The 12935-nt window shown below is 39.6% G+C and overlaps 1 protein-coding gene across 1 annotated transcript in view; it reads right to left on the bottom strand.

Moving 5' to 3' along the window:
• RNF150 (ring finger protein 150) overlaps positions 1 to 12935 on the bottom strand; it is an 88748-nt gene that overhangs the window by 27572 nt on the left and 48241 nt on the right. Inside the window, exon 2 of the mRNA XM_081876135.1 lies at positions 3594 to 3844. Coding sequence (XP_081732261.1) covers positions 3594 to 3844 — 251 coding nt within the window. The remainder of the gene's footprint in view (positions 1 to 3593; positions 3845 to 12935) is intronic.

The following is a 12935-nucleotide window of genomic DNA, read 5'->3' as shown; positions in this document are numbered from 1 at the left end:
CCAATGGCCAAACAGATATAAATTATAAGCAAGTTGATGTTTCACATCATTTCTACATATCATACAGCCAAAGATATATTAACTGTTAATGTTTTCTATTTTGATCCAGGCAGGAAGGGCTACTTTAATAGAAGAACTCATGGCACAGGAATAAAGGAAAATGGTTGCAGCAAAGACTAATGGCACAGATTGAAAGAAAGCTGTCAAGAGAAGACTCCCTATTAGCAGATCTCAGTTTCAGAATGAAAGCTGGCAAGCAATAAATGTTGACAACAGGACTTGGAAATCGATATTCTCTGAACATTAGGCCAAGGAAATTTCATTTTTTTATTCCAAAGCAAACAAGAGGAATAAGTCAGTGGTGGTTTTTAAAATCTGCATTGAGTTCATCAGATGCAGCTGAGGGATTGCAGGAGAAAGAATGGGACAGTTTATTTATTTATTACATTTAGATTCCACCTATACATGGTTCACCTGACATTATCCTCACAACAATCATATGAGCCAGGTTAGGCAATAGAGATAGTGACTGGCCCAAGGTTCACGGCTGAGTGGAGATGAACTCTGGTCTCTCAGGTTTTGGTCCAGCACTCTGACCACTACACGTCAAAAAACACACCAAAAATTCCACAGGAATCTTTATTCTCTTTAGTAGGAAAGATTCAGTTTGTGATGTGTACCAACTGCAATCTGCTCTTTCAAACATAGCTCTGCTAGAAAGTTGGAGGGAAATTTCCAACTTTTGATAAAGAAAACATTTATGACCAAAGCAGAGACATCACATTGTCAACAAAGATCGGTATAGTTAAAGCTATGGTTTTCCCAGTAGTGATGTATGGAAGTGAGAGCTGGACCATCAAGAAGGCTGATTGCCAAAGAATTGGTGCTGGAGGAGACTCGAGAGTCCCATGGACTTCAAGAAGATCAAACCTATCCATTCTGAAGGAAATCAGCCCTGAGTGCTCACTGGAAGGACAGATCCTGAAGCTGAGGCTCCAATATTTTGGCCACCTCATGAGAAGAGAAGACTCCCTGGAAAAGACCCTGATGTTGGGAAAGATTGAGGGCACAGGGAGAAGGGGACGACAGAGGACGAGATGGTTGGACAGTGTTCTCGAAGCTACCAGCATGAGTTTGACCAAACTGTGGGAGGCAGTGGAAGACAGGAGGGCCTGGCGTGCTCTGGTCCATGGGGTCACAAAGAGTCGGACACGACTAAACAACAACAAAATGGGTGGACATGTGCCACGAAAGTTGATACTGTTCAAGGTGTGTGTGGGGGGTGTTGCAACAATGAAGAGACTCTTGATGGGCAGAATAAGTTGACCATTATAACAGCCATGGCATGTCAATGAATGATGCTTACAGATGTATTGCCACCAATGGCACTGGCTGAGCATAATTTCAGTTGAATAAAATATAAAAATAAAAGTGCAAGTCTTGCTTTCCAGAATTTATTCCAAGCAATCTTTCGGCCAATAAACTTGCATATAATCTGTGGGCTATTTTACTCTCCATTCTTTTCTGAATATTCTTTAATAAGGTATGCAAAGCTTAATCTTACATTTGTCAGCAGTATTGCACATTTGCATTTTTAGCATGTCTGAAATATGTAGCTTTTCAGTCTCTTTTACTGAAGCCATTTGTGTAATACTTAATCCTCTTTAGTGGAAGCCATTTGTAGTTCCTCCAGTGAATTATGTGCTCACAAATTTTTTTTTAGACTCTTTCTTTGCATTTATATAATACAAAAGTACAAATACACATAACTTAATTCCCATCTCCCCTTCCCCCAAAGTATTATCTGTGTATATATTAGTATAAGGCAAGTATAATATAGCCCATATATTTATTCTTAAATGATTATAATTGGATATTATGATATTTTCTTAGCAGATTGTTCCAGAGTGCCATGGGTTGCTTGTGGCTTTGTCATTATGCTATCTTTCCTAATGTACTGAACAAACATGTACGAAATTTCTTCAAAATCATCTCTGGCTTTCGTGTTTCTTCAAGCTTTAAGTTGTTTTGACAATTTTTCCATGACAGCAATGTTTCCAGCCATGTGTCCAATGTTAAAATGGCATTTTTCTGATATATTTATATATTAGTGGAGGAGGACTGCCACTGGGATCACAGTGCATAAAGAGGTTTATTCCTTCCCTCCCCAGATGTGATTTGGCTGAAAAGCGCCCTCCCACACAGGCATGAAGTTTAGCTGTTTAAAAGTTCTACTGGACGCTAATGGAGATTCCCCCCTTCTGAATCTAATAGACATGCCCAGAATGTGGGGAGATCTTTCTCCAATGAGAGAGAAAGGACCAATCTCATCTCCTTGCATGTTATGGTTCTAATGACAACTGGATCCCTGTGGCTGTAACTAAAGAAGAAGTAACAGAAATGTAATGTATAGTTTGGCCCCAAGGTATCTGTTTTTGTCTCTGAAATTGCCTGATATATGTGAGCAGTGATGCATATGTGTAGACCTACAAACTGCTGGTTCAAAATTCTGGCTGGGGTGTGGGTGCTACTTCAGTCAGTGGGGCTAAAAGAGAAAGGTAACTGCTGGATCTCTGTACCCTGGTGCTGATAAGAGACAGGGGCTGGATGGCTGGTAGATAGGAAACTAATGGAGCAGTTGTACAGTTACAATTTTCTTCATGAAAATAGTTATTTTTCTTTCATACATTATGTTACTCACCTTCTATCTGCAGAAGTTTTTCCACTTTTAAAAGAAGTTACAGCTTTTTTTTTTACTTGTGCTTTCTTTAACTTACTGCCATTTCCCACTTGGTACTAGATCTGACTACTCTCTGTCTGGGCCTTTTGCTCGTTATCTGTTGCCTTTTGGCATTTCCAGTTCCAATTCCTCAACCTGAGACTAAGAAGGAAGTGTGCACACAACAAAACAGGAATGTAAGAACTCTGCTACCATCACAAGCCATACGGGAGTTAGGTGCCCCATTTCCAACAGGAGTAAAATTCTCTTACTTTGCTTTAAGTAATGTGTTAATGGTTGTTTTCTCTGGAGTAAAAAATAAATAAAAATAGTGTGAACACATTCCTGGGCATAGAACTATCAGTTCTGACACCTCACTTATTCAGTGCAAGAACTGTCAAATGGCACATCATCTTGTTATTCTCTTAGCTGTTGTATTGTATTATTATTATTTGTTAGATTTCTGACAACCCGTCATGATAAGTTCTCATGATGAATTACAGCAATATAAAAATATAACATTAAAAACAGTTCTCAAAGGCCAGGGGAATCAGGTGCCAGACACATCTCTGTGGGGAGGGAATTCCACAGTTCCTAGTGCAGGTGAAAAATATAACAAGCACTTCATTGTGTAAGGATCTATTAATTCACCTGTCTTTCTTCCCTGTTTTTTTGTTTTTGTACTAGCTGACTCTCTCATTGCCCCTTTCCTTTATATTAAACATTTCCTTCTTGGCAATAAAAAGACAGGTTAATTTAAAGTGCAATTCATTACTATGGGCTCGGAAAGGTTAAATAACAATGACATAAACCCTTTTAAGGAACTTGGGGCAGTGCGGGAGAGAAAATTATGTCCATTTGCAAAGCTACTCACCTGGTTTCTGTCTCTAGCATTCGCATATCTGAACCTCTGAATGTAGTAGAAGACTAGCCATGCCAAGGAGATAATCATCAGCACAATGAAGGAGATGGAGACAAATACCACAGAGGTTCGGCTAACGTACTTCTGTAGGTTTCGGGTTCCAATTGTTATATGCATCATCACAGTAATATTTCGCTCCAGCAGACTCACTATCTCTTTCCCCTTTGGCTCAGGGATCATTATTGCTACAACATCTTCTGTACCTGCCAGATTGGAAAGAAGGAGAAACAACCATTAAAAAACAGCAACAACCAAGGAAAGCAGCAATTTTTAAGAGGAGGGAAAGCAATAGAATCACAGCAACAAAGAGGCGCAATGGCAATTGAACAAAAGCATCTGCAGCATACTCTTATGTGTTCATGTTGTTTTCCACTGAGGGAAGAAACAAACTTGAACCCAAAGAAAACTTTAGGTAGGGAGGTTGAAACTGAGAGTTGCAATAGGTTCCTGCAACAGCTTGCGGGAAGCCTATTTCAACAGTAGGAAACAGGGATTGAGTAATGACTCTTAAGTGCTACATACCTTTCCTATTTGACCACTTGTATTTAAAGCTATTATTTAAGATAAAAGAGTACAAGGGTGCTATGATCATACAAAATGTCTAACTGTAAATCATGCCTCATGTTGGCTACGTCTTCGGTGGGAACAATAGAGTCTCTGCTTGCTTTATTGCTTACATCGCTCCTTCTCTTTTTCTATTTCTAGATGACATTAATACAGAGTTTGCTATGAATTTTTAAGCAGCTGACAAGACGAATCACACTGAATCATGAATCAAAGGTGTCTAAATGCAATGAATGGATAGGTTTTTCTGTCGTTCTTTCTCTAAACATCTCAAAATGCCATTTTTCTTTATTATTTAACAATGGGGGGGGGGATGTGATGATGTGGTTAACTGAAACCTACTCACTTGCTGAGGGACATTTACCCATCCCTGTATTTGAGCTAAAAGGACTACAAGATGTTCCAGTGGCCTTTGATTAGCAGCAGCCTCTAATTTTGCATTGCACAGGATTGTTAATGACTTTAGAGAGCATTACCAATAAGGAAATGCAATAAGGAGAATGGTAGTAGTGCAACGACCACACTCTCTTCATCCACACATTCTTACTGTCTTTCAACTTGATTTTCCAGGGCTCCAAAATGCACAGGGAGCCGCCAAAATATTGGGAAATATTAGAAAAAGATGGAGACAATTGGAAATTGCAGAGTTTGGAGAAAATGAAGGATAAGGTGCGAGACTGGTTACATTATGCTCAGATTAAAGAAGTTTTTAAAAATGACAAAAAGTTAGGGTTCCAGGTGGAGAAATCGAAGTTAGAAACAGAATTGTTAGAACCAAAGACTAAGGTACTATCTAGAATGTATAACTTGCTGTTAAAATGGAATACACAAGACAAAATGGTTAAATCGGCTATGATAAAATGGGCACAGGATATTGGGCATAACATTATGTTTGAGGACTGGGAAAGGTTGTGGACCACTGGGCTGAACTTCACCGCATGTAATGCTCTGAAGGAAAATGTAATGAAAATGATATATAGATGATACATGACCCCAGTTAAACTTGCCAAAATATACCATTCGTCTGATAATAAATGTTGGAAATGTAAAGAAAATGAAGGAACATTCTTTCACCTCTGGTGGACATGCCCTAAGGTGAAGGTCTTCTGGGAAATGATATATAATGAGCTGAAAAAGGTATTTAAGTATACCTTCACTAAGAAACCAGAGGCCTTCCTTCTGGGTATTGTCGGCCAGAAGGTGTTAAAGAAGGACCGAACATTCTTTATGTATGCAACAACGGCAGCAAGGATACTCATCGCAAAAAACTGGAAAACTCAAGATCTACCCACACTGGAAGAGTGGCAGATGCAGCTGATGGACTATATGCAACTGGCCGAGATGACTGGCAGAATCCGTGATCTGGGAGAAGAGAAGATGGAGGAAGACTGGGAGAAATTCAAGATGTATCTACAAAAACATTGTAATTTGGTTGAATGTTAAGAAGGATGCTAGATTATAAAAAATTGGCCACCACTAAATTAGATTTAAATTTGATGATAAGTGAGATTAAAGAAAATATAAATTTTTTTGGAAAAAGTGTTAGATTATATTTGAATGAGTGGACATGAGATTGTAAACAAGTTGATAATTTGTTTGGAAAAAACTTTTAACGATGTAAATGGGAGCGGGAGATGCGAGGGAGTCCAAAGAAGTGATGAAATTATGCTTGTGACAGAAATAAGATTGTTTATTATTTGTGCAGTTATATTTAAAAATTCTAATAAATATTTATAAAAAAAACAACAAAATGCACAGGGAGCCTCCATGGATACAAAAATACTTCCCACTACAGACACTCACACTCCATGAGTTGGAAGTCAAGTGAAATAGTGGTGGAAAGGGGTGAAGCTAGCATGCTCATTCCTGCTGCCCTCCTTTATGTGCTTACGTTTCCCTATTAGTCATGCCTCTAGAGGGCTTGAAATGATAGGTAAATCAAACACTACCCAGCGACATCTCAGTAGTCTATCCTCTAGAAATCAAGATGCTTCCTATTCTATCTTTTGGTACTATATTCAGAATCGTTTTATTGCTTGCAGGTACAGACCCAATCATGTCCATCTAGCACTAGTAACTGTCTTTCTTGGAGAACTTTCAAGACATATAAAAAAGAATTTCCTTTATTATTATTTTTAATCAGCACCATAATCTGTGTTCTGCATACCAGTCACCTCATAAACTGGAGAGTTTCACTGGATCAGTAATTTGCACTACATTTACTTATGTATTGCTGCAGAGGTGGGTGAAAAATGTTGCAAAATTTTTGGACCACTCCATTAAACCAGCCCCGACCTAACTAGAGTTAAAAAGGTAAAGGTAAAGGTAAAGGTACCCCTGCCCGTACGGGCCAGTCTTGACAGACTCTAGGGTTGTGCGCTCATCTCACTCTATAGGCCAGGAGCCAGCGCTGTCCGCAGATACTTCCGGGTCACGTGGCCAGCGTGACGAAGCTGCTCCGGCGAACCGGCACCAGAGCAGCACATGGAACGCCATTTACCTTCCCGCTAGAAAGCGGTACCTATTTATCTACTTGCACTTAATTGTGCTTTCGAACTGCTAGGTGGGCAGGAGCTGGGACCGAACGACGGGAGCTCACCCCGCCGCAGGGATTCGAACCGCTGACCATGCGATCGGCAAGTCCTAGGCACTGAGGTTTTACCCACAGTTATCACTAATTCCTATGGAAGCCAACAAAAAGGTTTTAGAAACTCAGGTCCCTTAAAAAAAAGAGAGGATCTAGTCATGACGAAGGATGTTGCAGAATTCCAGTGAAAATGGAAACAGAAGAACAAATTGCTGATGCTCACTTATTCATCCCATGTTTGGAATGGAATTCAACTTCTTGTTGTTTTCAGTCTAGAAACAATGCATAATGGATGGCTTCCCTCTCCCTCATTTATATTGTGTTTCCTTTGCACTGAAATGAATGGTGTAGGAAGAATGATTAACTATGTTAAATTCATAACTTACATATATTAAGTAAACAATTACATAAATTCTGTTAAATAGCAGACAGTAGGATGATTAACATAGTATTTAACAGGAACTGAGCTGCAGTGGAATGGAAACAGCACTGATTGTGACAGGTCAGAACTGAAATGGCTGCCTTCTTACTTCCCTAGTCATGACTAACTTTAGATGGATTGTATAGCACAACTCAACATGGTGTATAAGAACTCAGGCAAAAAGTTATGCTTCAATACCCTATAATGCTGCAGTAGAGAAAACTGAAAACAACAACACTGAATTGAAAATTATACTTGGGAGATTTTAGGAGCTTTACATCAGAAACCTGTTACATTAACAGTCAATTCTTGGACAAACTTTTGAATGAAATAAAAATGTTTGAGACAATGTAGAAAGAAATGTTTGATTTCTGAAGCTTACTATCTGACATAGTAAGACAGGCATAGTTCATCTGAAATATTAAGTGGTAGACTTCTCTAAATCATATTTGGATTCAGCAAAAACTGCCTTGCAGAATAAGCTTAAAAATGATAACTAGCCCACTCACATGTAACTACTGTCAGTCACAGATAACCAAAGCAATATAGAAATAGACCTATCTTTTCCCCACATGTATTGATTGACGATATTCATATTCCTTCCAGTTTTTTAATATATACGGTATCTGATCTTACCTTTCTACTGCATTGGGTCTCAAAGGCAACTGAGAACTCAATTTAAAAACAAAAACAAAATCATCATCATCATCATCGTCATCACTACAATAATAACAACACTGCCCCCCACCCCCGGACTCGGGAAAATGCTATAGAAAGCAAACCTGAAAGCAGTATGACACAGAAGCCTAAACGCATAAAAACAGCAATAGCAGCAGCTGTTAAAATTAAATAAGCAAATAGATCTTGTAAACCACCAGGTGGTTGGGAGGACAGGACGGATTTAATGTGGCACTCAAAGAATAGCAGTGCCAGCACCAGGCAACAATTGTCTGGGAAAGGAGCTCTACAAACCTGATCATAACCATAAAAGAGACCCCCGGCAACCACCCACCTAATTCCAGGCAGTTCCTCAGCTGAAAACCTTCATTTCCAAAAACATCGTTGTCTGATCACATAGAGGTTCTATTTGCCATGGGACACAGGTTATTTAAAACCATAAATTAAACCCCCCCCCCATAAAAAGGTAAAAAGAAGTTTATGTATAAAAGCTTCTTATCGCCCTGCTGGATCAGCCCAAAGACTGATCCTGCATCCAGCTTCCTGCAATGGCCAGCCATACACCCCCGGCAAGTTCATAAGCAAGGCCTCACTCAGTTAAGTAGCCAATTCCCCATCAGCTGGTATTCAGAGACATGCTGCATCTGATCCTGCTGGTAACATACAGTCATCACGATTAGTAGCAAATGATAGCTTTAAAGAGGGAATAAACTATGGGGGATAAGGATCTCCACACTGGTAAAATGCAACACATAACAGGTAGATATGCCCATGTACAATTATGGAGATGGGGGCATTGGCGTCGGCCAATCTTCCCCAACCTGGTACCCTCACAGACATTTCATATCAAATAATTGGCCATGCTGGCTGGGACTGGTGGCAATTCTAGCCTAGCCAGCAATCCCCAGTGTGAAAATCAGGGTTTAAAAAGTACTCAAGTATTTCCAATCTTCACTATCAAAAATATAAAAGATAAATAATGAAAAACAAATTAAATATCCTAATCAACATAAATACAATGGATGATGATGATGATTAAATGACTCTGTTTTGTCAACTATGAAATGTCAGAGTGGACATCTTCTCTTCTAGGTAGTTAAGTTTTCCCTTTAAAAAAATTGAAGTCATTCTTCCATTATCCTTTTCTCCTTTTCCATTACTTTCCCAACTCACTTTGAATCCATATATAATCTGTGCAATGAGTGCAATACAGTGGTACCTCAGGTTAAGTACTTAATTCGTTCCGGAGGTCCGTTCTTAACCTGAAACTGTTCTTAACCTGAAGCACCACTTTAGCCAATGGTGCCTCCTGCTGTCGCCACGCTGCCGGAGCACGATTTCTATTCTCATCCTGAAGCAAAGTTCTTAACCTGAAGCACTATTTCTGGGTTAGCAGAGTCTGTAACCTGAAATGTCTGTAACTTGAAGCATATGTAACCCAAGGTACCACTGTACTTTCATATGACTTTTAAATGGAGTTATGGTGCTTCCACATGACATAGTCAACATCAAAATGCCAACCCACAGCCAGCTTCCAAAAAGTCTCCCTATTTACCCTTCCCATGAAAAAATTACAAAAACCTGTTGTTGACTACCCATTCGCGATATCATAATAACCTGTTTGCAATATTAGGTCCCTATCTGGAAGAACCCCCTCCCTCTTATTGAAAATACTAATTCAGACTATAACCCCATCCTTCGGCCACAAACTGCACAATGCTGCAGACACATTAACAATTTAACAGGATAATTAAAGCCAAAGGGGTTCCTCCCCCCCCCCCCACTTTTTTTACACTGGTCGTTTAATGTCTGGCTACAATATGAAGCAATTAAAATGGGAACCTTCCACTCAGATATTAACAGAATACTACAGAGCTCCACTGAACCTGTTTGAATGCTAATTAGGACTCCTTTCAAAATGCAGACCAGACACAGACAAGATGCAGCTGACTGTGATCTTTCCAACGTAGCACAGAACTAAGCCAGTGTGTTTATCATTGTGCAGGGAGGCCAAGAATTTTCTTCTCGTTTTGCTGTAATCAATGTCAGTTGTGCAGAGGCCCCGAAGAACTCAGAACTGGCTGGCTTTCCTTAATTGTATGCAGACACTGCGGCAAACCAAAACGTATGGTGAAAATGTCCAGCGAAAGAGTTTATATTTTGTGCCTGACTCCCCAGCCCCTGCTAATAAAGAATTTCAACCCATCAATCAGCAGGAGAACTTAACAATATGAAATGAATTAGGATCCTGTTATTTATTTTGGTTAGATTAAAAATGTCATAAAACATCTAGGCATTAACAGTGCTATCAGACATCATTAAAAGCTTTTCCATATGCTGCTTCTTTGGCCTTTAGGAACACTTTACTCCTCAAAATTCTGGCAGATTACCCTGAGTATTTCTCTAGAGACTGCCAGTATTGTGTTTCTCTTTCTTTTTCTAAATCCACGCCTGGCTTTAATGAAACAATCTTATTGAATTCTACTTAAGGCTTAAACTTTGAGACTCTGCTTTGATTTTGCAAATCCCTGTAGAATTTTACCTCAGTCCTTCAGAGCTTTTTCATCAAAGTCTATGAACAGACTTTTCACTGCTCTAGCCACAACACACCAGCCTGGCCTTGGGTACATGAAGATTTTCCCCAGCTTGCAGTAGCCCATCATGGAATGCCTTGGGGAGGTTCCTACACCCTTTAGGGTGATATTTTGGGGGGGGGGGTGAGCAGGGGAATATTGCCTGGAGCTGAACTGCATGCTGATTGTAACTACTAAAATTAGGGGGAGGGGCAAAGTTACAAACTGCAGAAAAATGGAGAAATAAATCCACCTATTGTTCCAGGAAAGTATAATAAGATACAGGAAATATTAACCACAGATAAGATCTCATATCAGTTAAAAGCTACAGCTAACCCCAAAACTAATTATACTTAAAAAAACAACGGTACTTGTTCCTAAGTGTTATCCACTCTGCTAATAGGAAATAAAAAAGAATACTCAGATTCTCCTCAGTAATACTTTGGTGATTACAAGATAACGGTTGCTGGTTTTTTTATACCTACATCCAAGAAAGCCTTTAGTATGCCTTTTACAGTTCCTGATCATTCTCATTTCTTCCCTTCACACTTCTTTGTCAATATATTCTGTTCTCACTTGTGTCCTTAAGGAAAAGGAAATGTGTTATTTTAAAATGTAACAAAATATTCTAAAGTATGCAATACCAAAGGATATGGATAGGGTGAAAATGAATGATTTGTTCATTTTAAAAAATAAATAAATAAAATTTGACTCATTGTTGCTGCATATTTCTAAAGCAATATTCAATTATTTTGAGTACACTCTGAATTGGTTCATTGATATCTCTGTAAAATAGCCTAAGGAAAGCAGAAGCTTGTCTGCATCAAAGCAGCATAAGCAATTAAACAGCCTCAGCCTAAATTCACAAGTTAAAACAAATGTCTGCTAGCCAGTGTGAAAGGAAGTGAATGTTATTATCCACAGTATCACACAGTGTCTGTCAATTATATGCTAGCCAGATGATATACGATTAGTGCAAAAAATGGCTACTGTTCTTCATTTGATCTTTGGCAGAAATGACTGTATATTTCATGAATATACAAAGAGAAAGCTTTGTATATTTTCCCAGCACAATTATGGCAATGGGTTTATTTATTTGAAATTTATAACCCAGTCTTTTCACATGATATAACAAGGCAGTTTACATCATATAAAATGCAATGTAAAAGATATTGCTATGCCTATAGAGCCTGAAAGCAGGCAGATGACTGTGCCTTCTTGAGAGAAGAGATATGCTTTGGCCTAAAAGAAAAAACAGCAAGAAATCCTGAACAGCAAAATGCTTGATTCTCAGTTCCAAATTGCATGTCTCTAAGCAACATCCCACGGATATGCTTCTTTTTGTTGATAACCATGTTCTGTTGAGGGGAACAATATGAACAACAGATTTGCATCAAGAGTTTGGGACAATAGGCAGTTATGTGTGCATGCTGGCGGAACTTGTGGAAGGAATGTGTGCATGATTTCAAGGGATCTCCAAGCAGTGCCACTGTGGTGGAAGACATTGTGCAGATGGCCAGGCAAATGGGTGGTGATGGCTTTGCTGGCCTCATCCATGAAGAGTGGAAGAGCTAATTGAAGGCCAACAGGTGTTGACTGTTGAAGAGCAGGAGGAACTGGTCTGATCAAGTTCAGAATGCAAGGAGGAAGATGAGGAGGTAAGCATGAGCCTGCAAGCTGGAACCTGCAGAAATTTTCTTAGCTCTTCCCAAGTCTTAAAGCACGCAAAAGATATGATTGTGGAGTTTGACCCCTTCATGGAACATGGCCTCAAGATCACCGGTGAGCTTACAGACACTCTGAGACCATACAAGGAAATGCTTGACAAGCTCAAGAGACAACAGTGGCAGCTGCCAATCACCAAGATCCCCACAAAGGATCAATAACAACAGTAGTATCAGACGTGCCCAAGCAACCCAGCTCTGGATCTGAACCACAGCCAAGAACATCTTCTGGCTGCCAGTCAAGCCCCCTTGTTCTCATATCATCTGAAGCATTATCCAGCGAGGGAGAAGAGGAAGAAGAACACAAGTCATATTCGTCCCTCACTGGTAGGTGCAACAATTTTAAATGATTTCCTTGGGGTTGTTCCGGCTTTGTGTGATGTTGCTTATACATGCAATGGCCAGGAATGTAACCCCTACATAAGATGCAAGTTACCTGTATACCACATGCGGGGAACTGCTTGAAAGCAAAGTGTTTCACAGCACAATAAGGACAAGTAAAAGTATTAGCACAAGATGGATCAGCTGCAGCCTTTTTGCTGCCCAAAGAGAAAACAAAATCTGAGTTGTTGTCTCCAGTTAGCCTCCTTTTCCATTGCTGCCATATACCTTACAGTCTGCTTCCTCCTCCTGCAGATGTAAGAGGTGCAGTAGTGCCAAACACAGGCACCAGAAAGTGCACAGACTTTCCGCAGCAATCACTCTACACCATAATCTGTACACAGATTAGCAGTATAATCTGATGTC

This window comes from Podarcis erhardii, assembly GCF_964252035.2.
Source record: "Podarcis erhardii genome assembly, chromosome: 9".
In the NCBI taxonomy this organism is placed as follows: domain Eukaryota; kingdom Metazoa; phylum Chordata; class Lepidosauria; order Squamata; family Lacertidae; genus Podarcis; species Podarcis erhardii.
This window is presented reverse-complemented; position numbering and strand designations above follow the sequence as displayed.